General features: G+C 54.3%; 1 protein-coding gene across 3 annotated transcripts in view; it reads right to left on the reverse strand.

Moving 5' to 3' along the window:
- Nucleotides 1-21421, reverse strand: part of LOC142492559 (zinc finger protein 212-like) — an 83285-nt gene that overhangs the window by 53656 nt on the left and 8208 nt on the right. For all 3 annotated transcript variants that reach the window (XM_075595280.1, XM_075595278.1, XM_075595279.1), the window contains 2 exons: nucleotides 8960-9047; nucleotides 3208-3334 (listed from right to left, as the gene is read on the reverse strand). In XM_075595280.1, the coding sequence (XP_075451395.1) occupies nucleotides 3208-3334; nucleotides 8960-8998 (166 nt within the window). In that variant the 5' untranslated portion in view covers nucleotides 8999-9047. The remainder of the gene's footprint in view (nucleotides 1-3207; nucleotides 3335-8959; nucleotides 9048-21421) is intronic.

The following is a 21421-nucleotide window of genomic DNA, read 5'->3' on the forward strand; positions in this document are numbered from 1 at the left end:
CACGGAACCCACGTGCCTCTGCGCTAATAACGCTTTCTGCGCCAAACTCTCGCATCACACCGGCCACGGAACCCACGTGCCTCTGCGCTAATAACCCTTTCTGTGCCAAACTCTCCCATCACACCGGCCACAGAACCACGTGCCTCTGCGCTAATAACCCTTTCTGTGCCAAACTCTCCCATCAAACGGCCACGGAACCCACGTACCTCTGCACTAATAACCCTTTCTGTGCCAAACTCTCCCATCACACCGGCCACAGAACCCACGTGTCTCTGCGCTAAAAACCCTTTCTGTGCCAAACTCTCCCATCACACCGGCCACGGAACCCACGTGCCTCTGCGCTAATAACCCTTTCTGTGCCAAACTCTCCCATCACACCGGCCACAGAACCCACGTGCCTCTGCGCTAATAACCCTTTCTGTGCCAAACTCTCCCATCACACCGGCCACGGAACCCACGTGCCTCTGCGCTAATAATTCTTTCTGTGCCAAACTCTCCCATCACACCGGCCACAGAACCCACGTGCCTCTGCGCTAATAACCCTTTCTGTGCCAAACTCTCCCATCACACCGGCCACGGAACCCACGTGCCCCTGCGCTAATAACCCTTTCTGTGCCAAACTCTCCCATCACACCGGCCACGGAACCCACGTGTCTCTGCGCTAATAACCCTTTCTGTGCCAAACTCTCCCATCACACCGGCCACGGAACCCACGTGCCTCTGCGCTAATAACCCTTTCTGTGCCAAACTCTCCCATCACACCGGCCACAGAACCCACGTGCCTCTGCGCTAATAACCGTTTCTGTGCCAAACTCTCCCATCACACCGGCCACGGAACCCACATGCCTCTGCGCTAATAACCCTTTCTGTGCCAAACTCTCCCATCACACCGGCCACGGAACCCACGTGCCTCTGCGCTAATAACCGTTTCTGTGCCAAACTCTCCCATCCCACCGGCCACAGAACCCACGTGCCTCTGCGCTAATAACCCTTTCTGTGCCAAACTCTCCCATCACACCGGCCACAGAACCCACGTGCCTCTGCGCTAATAACCCTTTCTGTGCCAAACTCTCCCATCACACCGGCCACGGAACCCACGTGCCTCTGCGCTAATAACGCTTTCTGCGCCAAACTCTCGCATCACACCGGCCACGGAACCCACGTGCCTCTGCGCTAATAACCCTTTCTGTGCCAAACTCTCCCATCACACCGGCCACAGAACCACGTGCCTCTGCGCTAATAACCCTTTCTGTGCCAAACTCTCCCATCAAACGGCCACGGAACCCACGTACCTCTGCACTAATAACCCTTTCTGTGCCAAACTCTCCTATCACACCGGCCACAGAACCCACGTGCCCTTTCTGTGCCAAACTCTCCCATTACACCGGCCACGGAACCCACGTGCCTCTGTGCTAATAACCCTTTCTGTGCCAAACTCTCCCATCACACCGGCCACAGAACCCACGTGCCTCTGCGCTAAAAACCCTTTCTGTGCCAAACTCTCCCATCACACCGGCCACGGAACCCACGTGCCTCTGCGCTAATAACCCTTTCTGTGCCAAACTCTCCCATCACACCGGCCACAGAACCCACGTGCCTCTGCGCTAATAACCCTTTCTGTGCCAAACTCTCCCATCACACCGGCCACGGAACCCACGTGTCTCTGCGCTAATAATTCTTTCTGTGCCAAACTCTCCCATCACACCGGCCACAGAACCCACGTGCCTCTGCGCTAATAACCCTTTCTGTGCCAAACTCTCCCATCACACCGGCCACGGAACCCACGTGCCTCTGCGCTAATAACCCTTTCTGTGCCAAACTCTCCCATCACACCGGCCACGGAACCCACGTGTCTCTGCGCTAATATCCCTTTCTGTGCCAAACTCTCCCATCACACCGGCCACGGAACCCACGTGTCTCTGCGCTAATAACCCTTTCTGTGCCAAACTCTCCCATCACACCGGCCACAGAACCCACGTGCCTCTGCGCTAATAACCCTTTCTGTGCCAGGTGGAGTCACAACACATGCTGGTGCAGACTCCGTGGTAGAGCAGAGAGTAGTGGCAGTGGATGGGTTGGCAGAACAGGCCACCCACAACACGGGAAGACCTCTGTGCCGTTCTCTTGATAAACCCTGCAGCTTCTCGCCTGTTCATTCCTGTGGTTATCTCGCACATTATAGGTGCGCTTCTCCGTACATGGAAGGGGAGCAGGGGATCGCCGGAGCTGAATCACGCTATTTTCAGCTTCCGGTACCCTCTAGTTCACGAAGTACCAAGCTAGAGCCGATAGCGTCACCTCCAGGGGAAACAAAATGGAGGTTTAAATCGTCCCACTTCCTATTGGCCCTCATGACGCATGGGATTTAAATAAATGGGAGTGTCAATGGCAAATGTCCCGATATGTACTTCAGGAATAAAAGGGGGTCCTGTGAGCTGCAGTTAGCACAGATCCGCTCCTGGAACCCCCCACTCACCATCCATGAAATAAAACAGGGTGGGGGCCGAGGCGGACTGCTCCTTTCAGCTTCAGAAACTGCTCATTTACCCACAGACCCCAGCGTGGGTTTATGTGACACGCTACGATTTAATACAGGGGTGGCCAACTCCGGTCATCAAGGGCCACCAACAGGATATCCCTGCTTCAGCACAGGCGGAGCAGTCGTTGCCTGAGCCACTGTTTGAGCCACCAGCGCTGAAACCGGGATATCCTAAAAACCTGACCTGTTGGCCCTTGAGGACTGGAGTCTTCCAGCCTGTAAAAGCCACACATTACTTCCGCATGCGTGGAGCGGTTACCTTCATATCACCGCGTTTGTGAAGTAGAACCATTTTATTCTTCTTGAATGAACCCTAAAGATGAAGCCGTTATTCATATTTCTTTGTCTGGCAATCTGTGGTGTCCGTGGCCACCCGTCGGCCATATTAACACACAGGGGGAACTCCTTTTTTGGAGCCTGGCTTTCAGGAATGGAAAATGGTACAGGAACCAAATCCATATTCAACCGAGCAAGAGCAGCTACTGTATGTCACCGGAAACCAGACCAAAAACGTACGTTCTTTAAACAGGTCGCATGACTTTCTCCTACATTATAAGTTCATAGGTTTAGGGTCATCTTCCCCCATTTCATTTCCAGGGGACCCTCTTACCACACAACACGGAGGAGGCACGGACCCTATTAACTCACAAGCCACAATGCACCCTTACCCATGGCCTGCAGTGCGGAGTGGATCTCCCTCATCACGTTCCCGTACACCTCCTTCTGCCAGTCCTCTAACTGGCCCCACTCCTGCGCAGAGAAGCAGGCGGCCACGTCGTGGAACGTTACCAGCGCCTAAAAACAGCAAGATGGACCAAGTTACCATCTTTCGGGGAGCCTCGTCTGTGGGTTGCAATAAGAGCGTTCCCTCTATGGGAGAGGGATTCACAAAGTTCCCATAAGGGATATTGGAGCGTGACCCCGTGTTAAGTGCTGTTGACGTGTACGGCAGATTGAGCTCTTGTACCGGTTATCGACACTTTGTGAATCCCGCCCTCTGCGAGAGATAGATGCTGCTACTTGCAGCACTGAGCCAATGAAAGCATTAGGGCAAGGGGTGGTCGACTGCACTCATCAGGGGCCACCAACAGGTCAGGTTTTAAGGATATCCCTGCTTCAGCACAGGTGGCTCAATCAGTGGCATTGAGAATTACTGAACTGCCTGCGCTGAAGCAGGGATATTCTTCATACCTGGCCTGTTGGTGGCCCTTGAGGATTGGCGTTGGCCACCCTTGCATTAGGGCAACTCATGTAAACGTGCAGTCTCTCCAGAAAAATCTTACGGAGGAAAAACTCAAAGTCGCCAAAGCGCCCGTGGGAATATTATAGGAGAATTCATTCCGCCAGCTCCTCGTTTGGCCAAAACTCATTCGAAATCACAGAATGTTAAACGTGATCGTAGTGACTCAGTGACACCAAGTGACAGGACAATGCCGACGGTATCAACAAGAAGCTGCATGACTGTTACAACGCCCAGCATGTAACACCGGCCCAGGAGGGACCGACACAGAACGTGCGCCCTCCTCCACTGCTCATTTTCTGCACATTTGTTTCTTTTCAGGTTACATTTTGCAATCTTGGCATGTTGAAGTTGTATTTATGGGACCGATCCTCTTCGTGTGGCTGAATCATCTTGTTGTCTTAATCAGTTTGTGTGATGCAGACATCTTTCGTATTTCCGTCTGATTTATGGGCTTATCCTATATCCGCCGAGGAGGCCGATCTGGACTTTTTTTGAGCAAAATTCTTTATTGAAGTCAATGGAGAATTTTGGCCGAGTAACGGCCTGATCCCTAAGGCGTGTTACATAAGCGCTGGTGCGCGTGCGGGCGCCCGGCGTTGCGCACGTTTTGTTTATATGTTGTAAGCGGTGGCGTGGCTATAGACGTCACAGCGATAGCTGCGCTGTGATTGGCTTGGCAGCGTAACGTGGCGCAGCAGCTGTGCGAAAACATACATTTTCATGTATTTGCTGTGAGCTGCCGCGCCCGGTGACGCTGCCGTGCAGCTGAAGTATAGAACGCCAGGCCTGGACACTGCCAATTCTAATTGACACGCGCACTATATTACACGCCTTAGACAGTGCGCGGCAGCTACCGCATCGGAAGGTTTGTTATAACTACAGCAGATTAAGGAAATCAAAATCAAAAGAGCTTGCGTGTACTGACTGATCTGTGTGGTTGATTTGAAGTGCTGGTTGGTTAAAGTGTGTGCAGTTAGAACCAGAAGCAGTTTGAACAAGGAAGCGGTTAAACAAGGTATAGTTTATTGAAGTACAGTTTACTGTTAGTACTTCTAAACTTCATAGTTGCTAGAATGAGCAGGATTGAAAATGCCACTCAATGCTCATCTTGCCACATGTATGTGCACTGGGATCTAGGCCAAAAGCTTAAGGCAAGGACCTCCAAGGTAGTATTTTCTGAAATACTACCAGTGCCATGCGCTACGCAGGGAGACAGTCAGAGATCAGGGAGGTTAATGCATGGCTAAGAAAGTGGTGTAGGAAGGAGGGGTTTGGGTTTTTAGAGCACTGGGACTCCTTTTCTGAGAGGTGCCATCTATATTCTAGGGACGGATTGCGCCTCAATGAAGAGGGATCTTCTGTGCTAGGGGGGTGAATGCTAAAAAGGTTGGAGGAGATTTTAAACTAGGATGGAGGGGGGAGGGGAATGAAACAGATAATGAACTAAATGGAATAGATGAGGATACAAGGTGGTATGGAGGTAGAATGAGGGCAAGTGCAAGTTTGACAAGCAGTGAGACACCCATAGTAAATACAGATAATACTAGAAAACTTCTAAAGACTAAACCAAGTGGGAGCAGAAAGGAAAGAGCAGATAAGATAATAGTACAGGCTGAAAAAAAACTTAAATACATGCTTGCTAATGCAAGAAGCCTGACAGATAAAATGGGGGAGCTTGAATTAATAGCTGCAAGGGAGCAGTATGATATCATAGGCATTACTGAAACATGGTGGGATGAAACTCATGACTGGACAGTTAATTTAGAGGGTTATTCTCTTTCTCGGAAGGATCAAACAAATAGGAGAGGAGGTGGAGAATGTTTATATATTAAACCGGATATAAAACCTATTACAGTATAAAGGGATGATGTCTATGAAGGGAATGATGAAAATGTAGAGACTTTGTGGATAGAAATTAGCAGTGGAGGTAAAAGTATAAAGAAAATGTTTGAGGGAATATGCTATAAACCACCAAATATCTGTGAGATTGAGGAAGCTAAAATACTTTTGCAAATGGAGAAGGCATCAAAACTGGGTCATGTTTGCATAATGGGGGATTTTAATTATCCAGACAGACTGGGGCAATGAGATTAGCATTACAACAAAAGGAAACAGGTTTTTGGGAGTGCTTAAAGACAATTATATGACCCAAATTATTGAGGAACCAACCAGGAGAGGGGCTGTTCTGGATTTGGTCATATCAAACAATGTAGAAGTAATAACAAATATTCAAGTCCTGGAACATTTTGGTAACAGTGATCATAACATGGTCTCATTTGAAATAAATGATCAAAAAACAGATTACTTGGGTTCAACAAAGACTTTAAACTTTAGAAAGGCAGATTTTAATAAACTGAGGTCTAATCTAGTAGTAATACAATGGGATGAGATTTTTGCAGGGAAAAATGTAGAAGATAAATGGGCAGTCTTTAAAACATTGTTAGAAAAGCACACTTATCAGTGTATACGATTGGGTAATAAGTATAAAAGAAATAAGTCAAAACCAATGTGGCTAAATAAACAGGTAGGGGAGGAAATGGACAAGAAGAGGAAGGCGTTTAGATTCTTTAAGTCAGAAGGGACAGAGACATCGTATCAGAATTATAAGGAATGTAACAAAAATTGCAAAAGGGCAATCAAATTAGCAAAAATGGATAATGAAAAAAGGATTGCAATAGAAAGTAAGGTCAACCCTAAAAAGTTCTTTAAGTACCTTAATAACAAAAAAATGAGAAAATAAACTATAGGACCCTTTCAGTGTGAGATGGGTAGGCAGATTATTGGAGAGAAGGAAAAAGCTGAGGTATTAAACAAATTCTTTGCCTCTGTGTTTACCAGGGAAGAATCAAGTTCAATAGTAGTGCCGCAGGAGGAAGCCACAACCTCCATATTAATGAACAATTGGTTAACTGAGGAAAAAGTTCATAAGCGACTTGAAAAATTTAAAGTAAATAAGGCACCTGGCCCCGATGGCATACATCCAAGAGTTCTCAAGGAGTTAAGCTCAGTAATAGCAAAACCATTATATTTAATATTCAAGGACTCCATTTCCACAGGCTTAGTACCACAAGATTGGCGTAAAGCAGATGTGGTGCCTATATTTAAAAAAGGGAGCTAGATCACAACCGGGAAATTACAGACCTGTAAGCCTGACTTCAATAGTAGGGAAACTACTTGAAGGTTTAATACGGGATAATATTCAGGAATACCTAATGGAAAACAAAATCATTAGTAATAGTCAGCATGGATTTATGAAGGATAGATCTTGCCAAACTAACCTTATTTGTTTCTTTGAGGAGGTAAGTAGGAATTTAGACCAGGGTAATGCAGTTGATGTGGTCTACTTAGATTTTGCAAAGGCTTTTGATACGGTTTCACACAAGAGGTTGGTGCACAAAATAAACAAGGACTCAGTAATAATATGTGCACCTGGATTGAAAACTGGTTAAAGGACAGACAACAGAGGGTTGTCATAAATGGAACTTTTTCAGGTTGGGCTAAAGTCGTGCGTGGAGTACCTCAGGGATCGGTACTGGGACCCCTGCTTTTTAACTTGAGGTTGGGATCGAGAGCAAAGTCTCCATCTTTGCTGATGATATTAAATTATGTAAGGTAATAGAATCAGTGCAGGATGTAATTTCTCTTCAGAAGGACTTGGAGAGACTGGAAACGTGGGCAGGTAAATGGCAGATGAGGTTTAATACAGATAAATGTAAGGTTATGCATTTGGTATACAAGAATAAAAAGGCGACTTACAAATTAAATGGAGATATATTGGGGGAATCCTTGATGGAGAAGGATTTAGGAGTGCTTGTAGACAGCAGGCTTAGCAATAGTGCCCAATGTCAGGCAGTAGCTGCAAAGGCAAACAAGATCTTATCTTGCATCAAACAGGCAATGGATGGAAGGGAAGTAAACATAATTATGCCCCTTTACAAAGCACTAGTAAGACCACACCTTGAATATGGAGTACAATTTTGGGCACCAATCCTAAGAAAAGACATTATGGAACTAGAGAGAGTGCAGAGAAGAGCCACCAAATTAATAAAGGGGATGGACATTCTAACTTATGAGGAGAGGCTAGCTAAATTAGATTTATTTACATTAGAAAAGAGGCGTCCAAGAGGGGATATGATAACTATATACAAATATATTCAGGGACAATACAAGGAGCTTTCAAAATAACTATTCATCCCGCGGGCAGTACAAAGGACTCCGGGCATCCCTTAAGGTTGGAGGAAAGGAGATTTCACCAGCAACAAAGGAAAGGGTTCTTTACAGTAAGGGCAGTGAAAATGTGGAATTCATTACCCATGGAGACTGTGATGGCAGATATAATAGATTTGTTCAAAAAAAGGTTGGACATCTTTTTAGATGGGAAAGGTATACAGGAATATACCAAATAAGTATACATGGGAAGGATGTTGATCCAGGGATTAATCCGACTGCCAATTCTTGGAGTCAGGAAGGAATTCATTTTTCCCCTTAATGGGGTTTTTTGTTTGCCTTCCTCTGGATCAATAAGTAAGTATAGATATAGGATAAAGTATCTGTTGTCTAAATTTAGCATAGGTTGAACTTGATGGACCTACGTCTTTTTTCAACCTCATCTACTATGTAACTATGTAAAAACAGATTTAAAATGTCATTAAGGGATTTGGCTGTCTGACCCCATAACATATAAATGAAGTTGAAAACATAACCTGATAGAAATAAATCAGCATAACATGAACTATTATTGTTTTGTTTCAAACTGTCCATTATTTCTCTGGCATCAGCTCTTACCGTGGTAACATCTTCTAATTGGTGTGAATAGCAGCCGCCATTTTAACCTCCCAGAGGCAAACTTTCAGCAACTGAAATCTCCAGAATTTACTTATATAAAATTGCAGGGGGGAAAAAAATGTGTGGGATTGCTAAAAACAGCAGCAAAATAACTTTGCAATGGTAAAAAGAAAAAAAAGAGACATTTTTTTTTTTTATGGTGAGTAGAGCAGATTGCATCTTTAATTCCTTGAGGACTTCAATTACTGGTTACATTATATGAAAAGAAAACATGAATTATGCATTTTCACTGTGACAAAACAAGGGAAAATAAATTTTGCATGGTCAGTATATTCTGAGGGTCTCTCCATCCTCAGTTACACAGCTGCCTACTCGGCCACACATTTTCGTACCCGGACTGAAACCTGCTGCGGGAGGCTTGCAGCCTCCATACTGCCACACGCTGAGACTTGCAGGGAGAGAAGCGTCTGCACCGAGGCTCTGAGGAGAGAGGAAAGCCTGTTAGTTCTCATCTGTACATCATCAACGTATCCTTCCACCGTCAAGGCGATTTAGCACACACAGGGCCAGCAGGGATACTGGTAGCAGGCTTTTTTGGGAGAAAAATGGGGGATATTTCCCAACATGACTCCTAGTCACCCCAGGAATGTAATCTAGTCCTTGTTTTCTAACGTTAATCTCTGCACGTTCCGGTTCTAAGTCGCAACATGAACAGGTGTGTGTCGAATCACAAGGTGACTGGTTAATTGCCCTTCAGCTGCCAGAAAGGCTGCTTGGCAACGAGTTGTTGGCTCCCTCTGGCAGTGAAAGGGTTAAGAAATATAGTCCTGGTTTCCCAACCTTTGCTACGAGTAGCACACCGGTGGTATACAGGGTGGTAAGATGTGGTTCTCCGTACCCCTGTGGGTCTAAGCCTCAGGTTGCTGCGGGGTAAGCGGAGAACTGGAGCAAAGAACAAATAAGCATGATGCAACTTCATTAAAAACAAGTCAAACACAGAGGGAAAGAGCGAGGGACAACAGGCGTATATCCTGCGAGATACAGCGGCACCGCCGGGAATATCTGCTCATACAGGCAGTTCTGCTGCTTTCTTTTAATCATTTAGATAAGCAGGGGAACCTGGTTCAATCCCCAGAATCAGCTCCGTGTGGCCTTGGGCAGGTCACTATCTCCCTGTGCCTCAGGCAGCACAAAGCACTGTCCGCACAACAGCCTGGTGAAGGAGAGTGGGCGGGAAGGTCTCCATGGTCACATCAAACAGAAGAGTCAAAGGAATCCCAGCAGTGTGTGGCTGCAGGGTCGCTTTGTGCCAGCGCCCAACGCAGGGGCGGGCCAACCCCAGTCCTCAAGGGAGGCCAAAACGTCAGGCTTTTAGGATATCCCTGCTTCAGCACAGGTGGCTCAATCAGTGGCTTAGTCAGAATGACTGATCCACATGTGCTGAAGCAGGGAGATCCCCAATACCTGACCTGTTGGTGGCCCTTGAGGACTGGAGCTGTCCGCCACTGCCGTAACGCAAGAAACTCTCGTTATGTTGCCTCCATTTGACCTCTCAGGCGAGGACACACCAGTGTTGACCTGAACCGAAACAAGAGACATCTACAGGAGAAACACTGCAACGTCCGGAAAAAACATGGCGCCTGCAACTCCTCCTATAACCACTCCCCGAATCACTCCCCAGCAAGAGTGGCTATAACGCGACACTTCCCCGAGTCCATCACTCACAACGGAAAACGGACACAATACTCACTTACAACACCATGTATAGCACCCTAAGGCAGGGGTGCACGAGATGTTTCTGGGGTGGCACAGCAGTTGCAGAGGTCCCGCGCTCTTCCCCCAAGGAGGGGGGCGCGAGCAGGGAGGGAGAGCTGGCTGGGGGTGCAGGGAGGAGGGAGAGCTGGCTGGGGGCGCAGGGAGGAGGGAGAGCTGGCTGGGGGCGCGAGCAGGGAGGGAGAGCTGGCTGGGGGCGCGAGCAGGGAGGGAGAGCTGGCTGGGGGCGCAGGGAGGAGGGAGAGCAGGCTGGGGGCGCAGGGAGGAGGGAGAGCTGGCTGGGGGCGCAGGGAGGGAGAGCTGGCTGGGGGCGCAGGGAGGGAGAGCTGGCTGGGGGCGCAGGGAGGGAGAGCTGGCTGGGGGAGCAGGGAGGGAGGGAGAGCTGGCTGGGGGCGCAGGGAGGGAGAGCTGGCTGGGGGCGAAGGGAGGAGGGAGAGGTGGCTGGGGGCGCAGGGAGGAGGGAGAGCTGGCTGGGGGCGCAGGGAGGAGGGAGAGCTGGCTGGGGGCGCGAGCAGGGAGGGAGAGCTGGCTGGGGGCGCAGGGAGGGAGAGCTGGCTGGGGGCGCGAGCAGGGAGGGTGAGCTGGCTGGGGGCGCGAGCAGGGAGGGTGAGCTGGCTGGGGGCGCGAGCAGGGAGGGAGAGCTGGCTGGGGCGCGAGCAGGGAGGGAGAGCTGGCTGGGGCGCGAGCAGGGAGGGAGAGCTGGCTGGGGGAGCAGGGAGGGAGAGATGGCTGGGGGCGCAGGGAGGGAGAGCTGGCTGGGGGAGCAGGGAGGGAGAGCTGGCTGGGGGCGCAGGGAGGGAGAGCTGGCTGGGGGAGAAGGGAGGAAGAGCTGGCTGGGGGCGCAGGGAGGGAAAGCTGGCTGGGGGCGCAGGGAGGGAGAGCTGGCTGGGGGAGCAGGGAGGGAGAGCTGGCTGGGGGAGCAGGGAGGGAGAGCTGGCTGGGGGAGCAGGGAGGGAGAGCTGGCTGGGGGCGCAGGGAGGGAGAGCTGGCTGGGGGCGCAGGGAGGGAGAGCTGGCTGGGGGCGCAGGGAGGGAGAGCTGGCTGGGGGCGCAGGGAGGGAGAGCTGGCTGGGGGCGCAGGAAGGGAGAGCTGGCTGGGGGCGCAGGGAGGGAGAGCTGCCTGGGGGCGCAGGGAGGGAGAGCTGGCTGGGGGCGCAGGGAGGGAGAGCTGGCTGGGGGCGCAGGGAGGGAGAGCTGGCTGGGGGCGCAGGGAGGGAGAGCTGGCTGGGGGCGCAGGGAGGGAGAGCTGGCTGGGGGCGCAGGGAGGGAGAGCTGGCTGGGGGAGCAGGGAGGGAGAGCTGGCTGGGGGAGCAGGGAGGGAGAGCTGGCTGGGGGAGCAGGGAGGGAGAGCTGGCTGGGGGCGCAGGGAGGGAGAGCTGGCTGGGGGCGCAGGGAGGGAGAGCTGGCTGGGGGCGCAGGGAGGGAGAGCTGGCTGGGGGCGCAGGGAGGGAGAGCTGGCTGGGGGCGCAGGGAGGGAGAGCTGGCTGGGGGCGCAGGGAGGGAGAGCTGGCTGGGGGCGCAGGGAGGGAGAGCTGGCTGGGGGCGCATGGAGGGAGAGCTGGCTGGGGGCGCAGGGAGGGAGAGCTGGCTGGGGGCGCAGGGAGGGAGAGCTGGCTGGGGGCGCAAGGAGGGTGAGCTGGCTGGGGGCGCAGGGAGGGAGAGCTGGCTGGGGGCGCAGGGAGGGAGAGCTGGCTGGGGGCGCAGGGAGGGAGAGCTGGCTGGGGGCGCAAGGAGGGAGAGCTGGCTGGGGGCGCAGGGAGGGAGAGCTGGCTGGGGGCGCAGGGAGGGAGAGCTGGCTGGGGGCGCAGGGAGGGAGAGCTGGCTGGGGGCGCAGGGAGGGAGAGCTGGCTGGGGGCGCAGGGAGGGAGAGCTGGCTGGGGGCGCAGGGAGGGAGAGCTGGCTGGGGGCGCAGGGAGGGAGAGCTGGCTGGGGGCGCAGGGAGGGAGAGCTGGCTGGGGGCGCAGGGAGGGAGAGCTGGCTGGGGGCGCAGGGAGGGAGAGCTGGCTGGGGGCGCAGGGAGGGAGAGCTGGCTGGGGGCGCAGGGAGGGAGAGCTGGCTGGGGGCGCAGGGAGGGAGAGCTGGCTGGGGGCGCAGGGAGGGAGAGCTGGCTGGGGGCGCAGGGAGGGAGAGCTGGCTGGGGGCGCAGGGAGGGAGAGCTGGCTGGGGGCGCAGGGAGGGAGAGCTGGCTGGGGGCGCAGGGAGGGAGAGCTGGCTGGGGGCGCAGGGAGGGAGAGCTGGCTGGGGGCGCAGGGAGGGAGAGCTGGCTGGGGGCGCAGGGAGGGAGAGCTGGCTGGGGGCGCAGGGAGGGAGAGCTGGCTGGGGGCGCAGGGAGGGAGAGCTGGCTGGGGGCGCAGGGAGGGAGAGCTGGCTGGGGGCGCAGGGAGGGAGAGCTGGCTGGGGGCGCAGGGAGGGAGAGCTGGCTGGGGGCGCAAGGAGGGAGAGCTGGCTGGGGGCGCAGGGAGGGAGAGCTGGCTGGGGGCGCAGGGAGGGAGAGCTGGCTGGGGCGCAGGGAGGGAGAGCTGGCTGGGGGCGCAGGGAGGGAGAGCTGGCTGGGGGAGCAGGGAGGGAGAGCTGGCTGGGGGCGCAGGGAGGGAGAGCTGGCTGGGGGCGCAGGGAGGGAGAACTGGCTGGGGGCGCAGGGAGGGAGAGCTGGCTGGGGGCGCAGGGAGGGAGAGCTGGCAGGGGGCGCAGGGAGGGAGAGCTGGCTGGGGGCGCAGGGAGGGAGAGCTGGCTGGGGGCGCAGGGAGGGAGAGCTGGCTGGGGGCGCAGGGAGGGAGAGCTGGCTGGGGGCGCAGGGAGGGAGAGCTGGCTGGGGGCGCAGGGAGGGAGAGCTGGCTGGGGGCGCACGGAGGGAGAGCTGGCTGGGGGCGCAGGGAGGGAGAGCTGGCTGGGGGCGCAGGGAGGGAGAGCTGGCTGGGGGCGCAGGGAGGGAGAGCTGGCTGGGGGCGCAGGGAGGGAGAGCTGGCTGGGGGCGCAGGGAGGGAGAGCTGGCTGGGGGCGCAGGGAGGGAGAGCTGGCTGGGGGAGCAGGGAGGGAGAGCTGGCTGGGGGCGCAGGGAGGGAGAGCTGGCTGGGGGCGCAGGGAGGGAGAGCTGGCTGGGGGCGCAGCGGGGAAAGTATCACACAGTTAACTCGCTGGCACCATGGACAGCTAAACCTGGATTAATAAAGTACAAAGCCTACAACCATTTCAGGGATAGATCATTTAGTTTATTTTTTTTCTTCAATAAATTAAAGCATCTGACTGTATAGAAATCAATAAAAAAATGGTGATAAGATTAAGCGAGGCTGGCTTCTCAGTGAAGACCGCTTCAGAGAAGGTTTTCAGGATATCCCTGCTTCAGCACAGGTGGCTCAATCATTATGACTGAGCCACCTGTGCTAAAGCAGGGATATCCTGAAAACCTGACCTGTTAGTGGCCCTTGGGAACTGGAGTTGCTAGGACATAGCTCCTACATTACGGGGCTCCTGGCTGCTACATTACGGGGCTCCTGGCTGCTACATTACGGGGCTCCTGGCTGCTACATTATGGGGCTCCTGGCTGCTACATTACGGGGCTACATTATGGGGCTCCTGGCTGCTACATTACGGGGCTCCTGGCTGCTACATTACGGGGCTCCTGGCTGCTACATTACGGGGCTACATTATGGGGCTCCTGGCTGCTACATTATGGGGCTCCTGGCTGCTACATTATGGGGCTCCTGGCTGCTACATTATGGGGCTCCTGGCTGCTACATTACGGGGCTACATTATGGGGCTCCTGGCTGCTACATTATGGGGCTCCTGGCTGTGAGTGTGAGGGAGTCCCACAGGTAACGGGCAGTGAGGGAGAGAAGGTGCTCGGTATATACTGAGGGTGAGGGAGTCCCACAGGTAAGGGGCAGTGAGGGAGAGACGGTGCTCGGTGTATACTGAGTGTGAGGGAGTCCCACAGGTAAGGGGCAGTGAGGGAGAGAAGGTGCTCGGCGTATACTGAGTGTGAGGGAGTCCCACAGGTAACGGGCAGTGAGGGAGAGAAGGTGCTCGGTATATACTGAGGGTGAGGGAGTCCCACAGGCTCCTGGCTGCTACATTATGGGGCTCCTGGCTGCTACATTATGGGGCTCCTGGCTGCTACATTATGGGGCTCCTGGCTGCTACATTACGGGGCTACATTATGGGGCTCCTGGCTGCTACATTATGGGGCTCCTGGCTGCTACATTATGGGGCTCCTGGCTGCTACATTACGGGGCTCCTGGCTGCTACATTACGGGGCTACATTACGGGGCTCCTGGCTGCTACATTATGGGGCTCCTGGCTGCTACATTATGGGGCTCCTGGCTGCTACATTATGGGGCTCCTGGCTGCTACATTACGGGGCTACATTATGGGGCTCCTGGCTGCTACATTACGGGGCTCCTGGCTGCTACATTATGGGGCTCCTGGCTGCTACATTACGGGGCTCCTGGCTGCTACATTACGGGGCTCCTGGCTGCTACATTATGGGGCTCCTGGCTGCTACATTACGGGGCTCCTGGCATGCCAGACCTCATGATGTGGCGGCTAAACCCGGGGCACCCAAAGGGTTAAAGACTAACAGCGAGCTTCCCTAACTAACCACATGGGTTATGAAGTCAATGGCAGTTAATGCATGGTCGCCGTTCCATTGCCGTATCGGCGATTAATGAAGCCCAGAGTCAGTCAGTCTGTCTGTCTGTATATAGCACCCAGAGTCTGTCTGTCTGTCTGTATATAGCACCCAGAGTCTGTCTGTCTGTCTGTATATAGCACCCAGAGTTTGTCTGTCTGTCTGTCTATAGCACCCAGAGTTTGTCTGTCTGTCTGTCTATAGCACCCAGAGTTTGTCTGTCTGTCTGTCTGTCTATAGCACCCAGAGTTTGTCTGTCTGTCTGTCTGTCTATAGCACCCAGAGTTTGTCTGTCTGTCTGTCTGTCTATAGCACCCAGAGTTTGTCTGTCTGTCTGTCTATAGCACCCAGAGTTTGTCTGTCTGTCTGTCTGTCTGTCTTTCTATAGCACCCAGAGTTTGTCTGTCTGTATATAGCACCCAGAGTCTGTCTGTCTGTCTGTATATAGCACCCAGAGTTTGTCTGTCTGTCTGTCTATAGCACCCAGAGTTTGTCTGTCTGTCTATAGCACCCAGAGTCTGTCTGTCTGTCTATAGCACCCAGAGTTTGTCTGTCTGTCTGTCTATAGCACCCAGAGTTTGTCTGTCTGTCTGTCTGTCTGTCTTTCTATAGCACCCAGAGTTTGTCTGTCTGTCTATAGCACCCAGAGTCTGTCTGTCTGTCTATAGCACCCAGAGTTTGTCTGTCTGTCTATAGCACCCAGAGTTTGTCTGTCTGTCTGTCTGTCTATAGCACCCAGAGTTTGACAAGAGAGACAATACAGTACACTGAATTATAATACATTACGTGCAACAAACAAACCTGCATCAGGACCGAAAGAAAACCTTCAGGAGACCGGCGAGGAGCGACAACAAATGGCAGAACTCGTGGATGGGAGCGGGAAAGCGCTGTGCCCGGGTACGGGGGGTCTGTTTGTCACGTTTTGTTTCATTCCTTTGGTTTGGGACAGCAGCCACGGCTCCGGGCTAATGAAATGCTTCATTTAAGAGGCGAGTTAAGGATAGACGTAAAGATGGGGAGAGAAGGTGCTCGGTGTATACTGAGTGTGAGGGAGTCCCACAGGTAAGGGGCAGTGAGGGAGAGAAGGTGCTCGGTGTATACTGTGTGTGAGGGAGTCCCACAGGTAAGGGGCAGTGAGGGAGAGAAGGTGCTCGGTGTATACGGAGTGTGAGGGAGTCCCACAGGTAAGGGGCAGTGAGGGAGAGAAGGTGCTCGGTGTATACTGAGTGTGAGGGAGTGCCACAGGTAAGGGGCAGTGAGGGAGAGAAGGTGCTGGGCATATAGTGAGTGTGAGGGAGTGCCACAGGTAAGGGGCAGTGAGGGAGAGAAGGTGCTCGGCGTATACTGAGTGTGAGGGAGTGCCACAGGTAAGGGGCAGTGAGGGAGAGAAGGTGCTCGGTGTATACGGAGTGTGAGGGAGTGCCACAGGTAAGGGGCAGTGAGGGAGAGAAGGTGCTGGGCATATAGTGAGTGTGAGGGAGTCCCACAGGTAAGGGGCAGTGAGGGAGAGAAGGTGCTCGGTGTATACTGTGTGTGAGGGAATCCCACAGGTAAGGGGCAGTGAGGGAGAGAAGGTGCTCGGTGTATACTGAGTGTGAGGGAATCCCACAGGTAACGGGCAGTGAGGGAGAGAAGGTGCTCGGCGTATACTGAGTGTGAGGGAGTCCCACAGGTAAGGGGCAGTGAGGGAGAGAAGGTGCTCGGCGTATACTGAGTGTGAGGGAGTGCCACAGGTAAGGGGCAGTGAGGGAGAGAAGGTGCTCGGTGTATACTGAGTGTGAGGGAATCCCACAGGTAAGGGGCAGTGAGGGAGAGAAGGTGCTCGGCGTATACTGAGTGTGAGGGAGTTACACAGGTAACGGGCAGTGAGGGAGAGAAGGTGCTCGGCGTATACTGAGTGTGAGGGAGTGCCACAGGTAAGGGGCAGTGAGGGAGTCCCACAGGTAAGGGGCAGTGAGGGAGAGAAGGTGCTCGGTGTATACTTAGTGTGAGGGAGTCCCACAGGTAAGGGGCAGTGAGGGAGAGAAGGTGCTCGGCGTATACTGAGTGTGAGGGAGTGCCACAGGTAAGGGGCAGTGAGGGAGAGAAGGTGCTGGGCATATAGTGAGTGTGAGGGAGTCCCACAGGTAAGGGGCAGTGAGGGAGAGAAGGTGCTCGGTGTATACTGTGTGTGAGGGAATCCCACAGGTAAGGGGCAGTGAGGGAGAGAAGGTGCTCGGCGTATACTGAGTGCGAGGGAGTCCTGCAGGTAAGGGGCAGTGAGGGAGAGAAGGTGCTCGGTGTATACTGAGTGTGAGGGAGTCCCACAGGTAAGGGGCAGTGAGGGAGAGAAGGTGCTCGGTGTATACTGTGTGTGAGGGAGTCCCACAGGTAAGGGGCAGTGAGGGAGAGAAGGTGCTCGGTGTATACGGAGTGTGAGGGAGTCCCACAGGTAAGGGGCAGTGAGGGAGAGAAGGTGCTCGGTGTATACTGAGTGTGAGGGAGTGCCACAGGTAAGGGGCAGTGAGGGAGAGAAGGTGCTGGGCATATAGTGAGTGTGAGGGAGTCCCACAGGTAAGGGGCAGTGAGGGAGAGAAGGTGCTCGGTGTATACTGTGTGTGAGGGAATCCCACAGGTAAGGGGCAGTGAGGGAGAGAAGGTGCTCGGCGTATACTGAGTGTGAGGGAGTGCCACAGGTAAGGGGCAGTGAGGGAGAGAAGGTGCTCGGTGTATACGGAGTGTGAGGGAGTGCCACAGGTAAGGGGCAGTGAGGGAGAGAAGGTGCTGGGCATATAGTGAGTGTGAGGGAGTCCCACAGGTAAGGGGCAGTGAGGGAGAGAAGGTGCTCGGTGTATACTGTGTGTGAGGGAATCCCACAGGTAAGGGGCAGTGAGGGAGAGAAGGTGCTCGGTGTATAGTGAGTGTGAGGGAATCCCACAGGTAACGGGCAGTGAGGGAGAGAAGGTGCTCGGCGTATACTGAGTGTGAGGGAGTCCCACAGGTAAGGGGCAGTGAGGGAGAGAAGGTGCTCGGCGTATACTGAGTGTGAGGGAGTGCCACAGGTAAGGGGCAGTGAGGGAGAGAAGGTGCTCGGTGTATACTGAGTGTGAGGGAATCCCACAGGTAAGGGGCAGTGAGGGAGAGAAGGTGCTCGGCGTATACTGAGTGTGAGGGAGTTACACAGGTAACGGGCAGTGAGGGAGAGAAGGTGCTCGGCGTATACTGAGTGTGAGGGAGTGCCACAGGTAAGGGGCAGTGAGGGAGTCCCACAGGTAAGGGGCAGTGAGGGAGAGAAGGTGCTCGGTGTATACTGAGTGTGAGGGAGTCCCACAGGTAAGGGGCAGTGAGGGAGAGAAGGTGCTCGGCGTATACTGAGTGTGAGGGAGTGCCACAGGTAAGGGGCAGTGAGGGAGAGAAGGTGCTGGGCATATAGTGAGTGTGAGGGAGTCCCACAGGTAAGGGGCAGTGAGGGAGAGAAGGTGCTCGGTGTATACTGTGTGTGAGGGAATCCCACAGGTAAGGGGCAGTGAGGGAGAGAAGGTGCTCGGCGTATACTGAGTGCGAGGGAGTCCTGCAGGTAAGGGGCAGTGAGGGAGAGAAGGTGCTCGGTGTATACTGAGTGTGAGGGAGTCCTGCAGGTAAGGGGCAGTGAGGGAGAGAAGGTGCTCGGTGTATACTGAGTGTGAGGGAGTCCCACAGGTAAGGGGCAGTGAGGGAGAGAAGGTGCTCGGCGTATACTGAGTGTGAGGGAGTCCCACAGGTAAGGGGCAGTGAGGGAGAGAAGGTGCTCGGTATATACTGAGGGTGAGGGAGTCCCACAGGTAACGGGCAGTGAGGGAGAGAAGGTGCTCGGTATATACTGAGGGTGAGGGAGTCCCACAGGTAAGGGGCAGTGAGGGAGAGAAGGTGCTCGGTGTATACTGAGGGTGAGGGAGTCCTGCAGGTAAGGGGCAGTGAGGGAGAGAAGGTGCTCGGTGTATACTGAGGGTGAGGGAGTCCCACAGGTAAGGGGCACTGAGGGAGAGAAGGTGCTCGGTGTATACTGAGTGTGAGGGAGTCCCACAGGTAACGGGCAGTGAGGGAGAGAAGGTGCTCGGTATATACTGAGGGTGAGGGAGTCCCACAGGTAAGGGGCAGTGAGGGAGAGACGGTGCTCGGTGTAAACTGAGTGTGAGGGAGTCCCACAGGTAAGGGGCAGTGAGGGAGAGAAGGTGCTCGGCGTATACTGAGTGTGACGGAGTCCCACAGGTAACGGGCAGTGAGGGAGAGAAGGTGCTCGGTATATACTGAGGGTGAGGGAGTCCCACAGGTAAGGGGCAGTGAGGGAGAGAAGGTGCTCGGCGTATACTGAGTGTGAGGGAGTCCCACAGGTAAGGGGCAGTGAGGGAGAGAAGGTGCTCGGCGTATACTGAGTGCTCGGGAGTCCCACAGGTAAGGGGCAGTGAGGGAGAGAAGGTGCTCAGCGTATACTGAGTGTGAGGTAATCCCACAGGTAAGGGGCAGTGAGGGAGAGAAAGTGCTCGGCGTATACTGAGTGTGAGGGAGTGCCACAGGTAAGGGGCAGTGAGGGAGAGAAGGTGCTCAGTGTATACTGAATGTGAGGGAATCTCACAGCTAAGGGGCAGTGAGGGAGAGAAGGTGCTCGGCGTATACTGAGTGCTCGGGAGTCCCACAGGTAAGGGGCAGTGAGGGAGAGAAGGTGCTCGGTGTATACTGAGTGTGAGGGAGTCCCGCAGGTAAGGGGCAGTGAGGGAGAGAAGGTGCTCGGCGTATACGGAGTGTGAGGGAGTGCCACAGGTAAGGGGCAGTGAGGGAGAGAAGGTGCTCGGTGTATACTGAGTGTGAGGGAGTCCCACAGGTAAGGGGCAGTGAGGGAGAGAAGGTGCTCGGCGTATACTGAGTGTGAGGGAGTCCCACAGGTAAGGGGCAGTGAGGGAGAGAAGGTGCTCGGCGTATACTGAGTGCTCGGGAGTCCCACAGGTAAGGGGCAGTGAGGGAGAGAAGGTGCTCAGCGTATACTGAGTGTGAGGTAATCCCACAGGTAAGGGGCAGTGAGGGAGAGAAAGTGCTCGGCGTATACTGAGTGTGAGGGAGTGCCACAGGTAAGGGGCAGTGAGGGAGAGAAGGTGCTCAGTGTATACTGAATGTGAGGGAATCTCACAGCTAAGGGGCAGTGAGGGAGAGAAGGTGCTCGGCGTATACTGAGTGCTCGGGAGTCCCACAGGTAAGGGGCAGTGAGGGAGAGAAGGTGCTCGGTGTATACTGAGTGTGAGGGAGTCCCGCAGGTAAGGGGCAGTGAGGGAGAGAAGGTGCTCGGCGTATACGGAGTGTGAGGGAGTGCCACAGGTAAGGGGCAGTGAGGGAGAGAAGGTGCTCGGTGTATACTGAGTGTGAGGGAATCTCACAGGTAAGGGGCAGTGAGGGAGAGAAGGTGCTCGGCGTATACTGAGTGTGAGGGAGTCCCACAGGTAAGGGGCAGTGAGGGAGAGAAGGTGCTAGGCGTATACTGAGTGTGAAGGAGTGCCACAGGTAAGGGGCAGTGAGGGAGAGAAGGTGCTCGGTGTATACTGAGTGTGAGGGAGTTCCACAGGTAAGGGGCAGTGAGTGAGAGAAGGTGCTCGGCGTATACTGAGTGTGAGGGAGTCCCACAGGTAAGGGGCAGTGAGGGAGAGAAGGTGCTCGGCGTATACTGAGTGTGAGGGAGTCCCACAGGTAAGGGGCACTGAGGGAGAGAAGGTGCTCGGCGTATACTGAGCATGAGGGAGTCCCACAGGTAAGGGGCAGTGAGGGAGAGAAGGTGCTCGGCGTATACTGAGTGTGAGAGAGTCCCACAGGTAAGGAAGGGGCAGTGAGGGAGAGAAGGTGCTGGGCGTATACTGAATGTGAGGGAGTCCCACAGGTAAGGGGCAGTGAGGAGAGAAGGTGCTCGGCGTATACTGAATGTGAGGGAGTTACACAGGTAAGGGGCAGCGAGGGAGAGAAGGTGCTCGGCGTATACTGAGTGTGAGGGAGTCCCACAGGTAAGGGGCACTGAGGGAGAGAAGGTACTCGGCGTATACTGAGTGGGAGGGAGTTACACAGGTAAGGGGCAGTGAGGGAGACAAGGTGCTCTGCGTATACTGAGTGTGAGGGAGTCCCACAGGTAAGGGGCAGTGAGGGAGAGAAGGTGCTCGGCGGATACTGTGTGTGAGGGAGTCCCACAGGTAAGGGTCAGTGAGGGAGAGAAGGTGCTCGGCGGATACTGTGTGTGAGGGAGTCCCACAGGTAAGGGGCACTGAGGGAGAGAAGGTGCTCGGCGTATACTGAGCATGAGGGAGTGCCACAGGTAAGGGGCACTGAGGGAGAGAAGGTGCTCGGCGTATACTGAGCCTGAGGGAGTGCCACAGGTAAGGGGCAGTGAGGGAGAGAAGGTGCTCGGCGTATACTGAGTGCTCGGGAGTCCCACAGGTAAGGGGCAGTGAGGGAGAGAAGGTGCT

This window comes from Ascaphus truei, chromosome 4 (genome assembly GCF_040206685.1).
Source record: "Ascaphus truei isolate aAscTru1 chromosome 4, aAscTru1.hap1, whole genome shotgun sequence".
Taxonomy (NCBI): domain Eukaryota; kingdom Metazoa; phylum Chordata; class Amphibia; order Anura; family Ascaphidae; genus Ascaphus; species Ascaphus truei.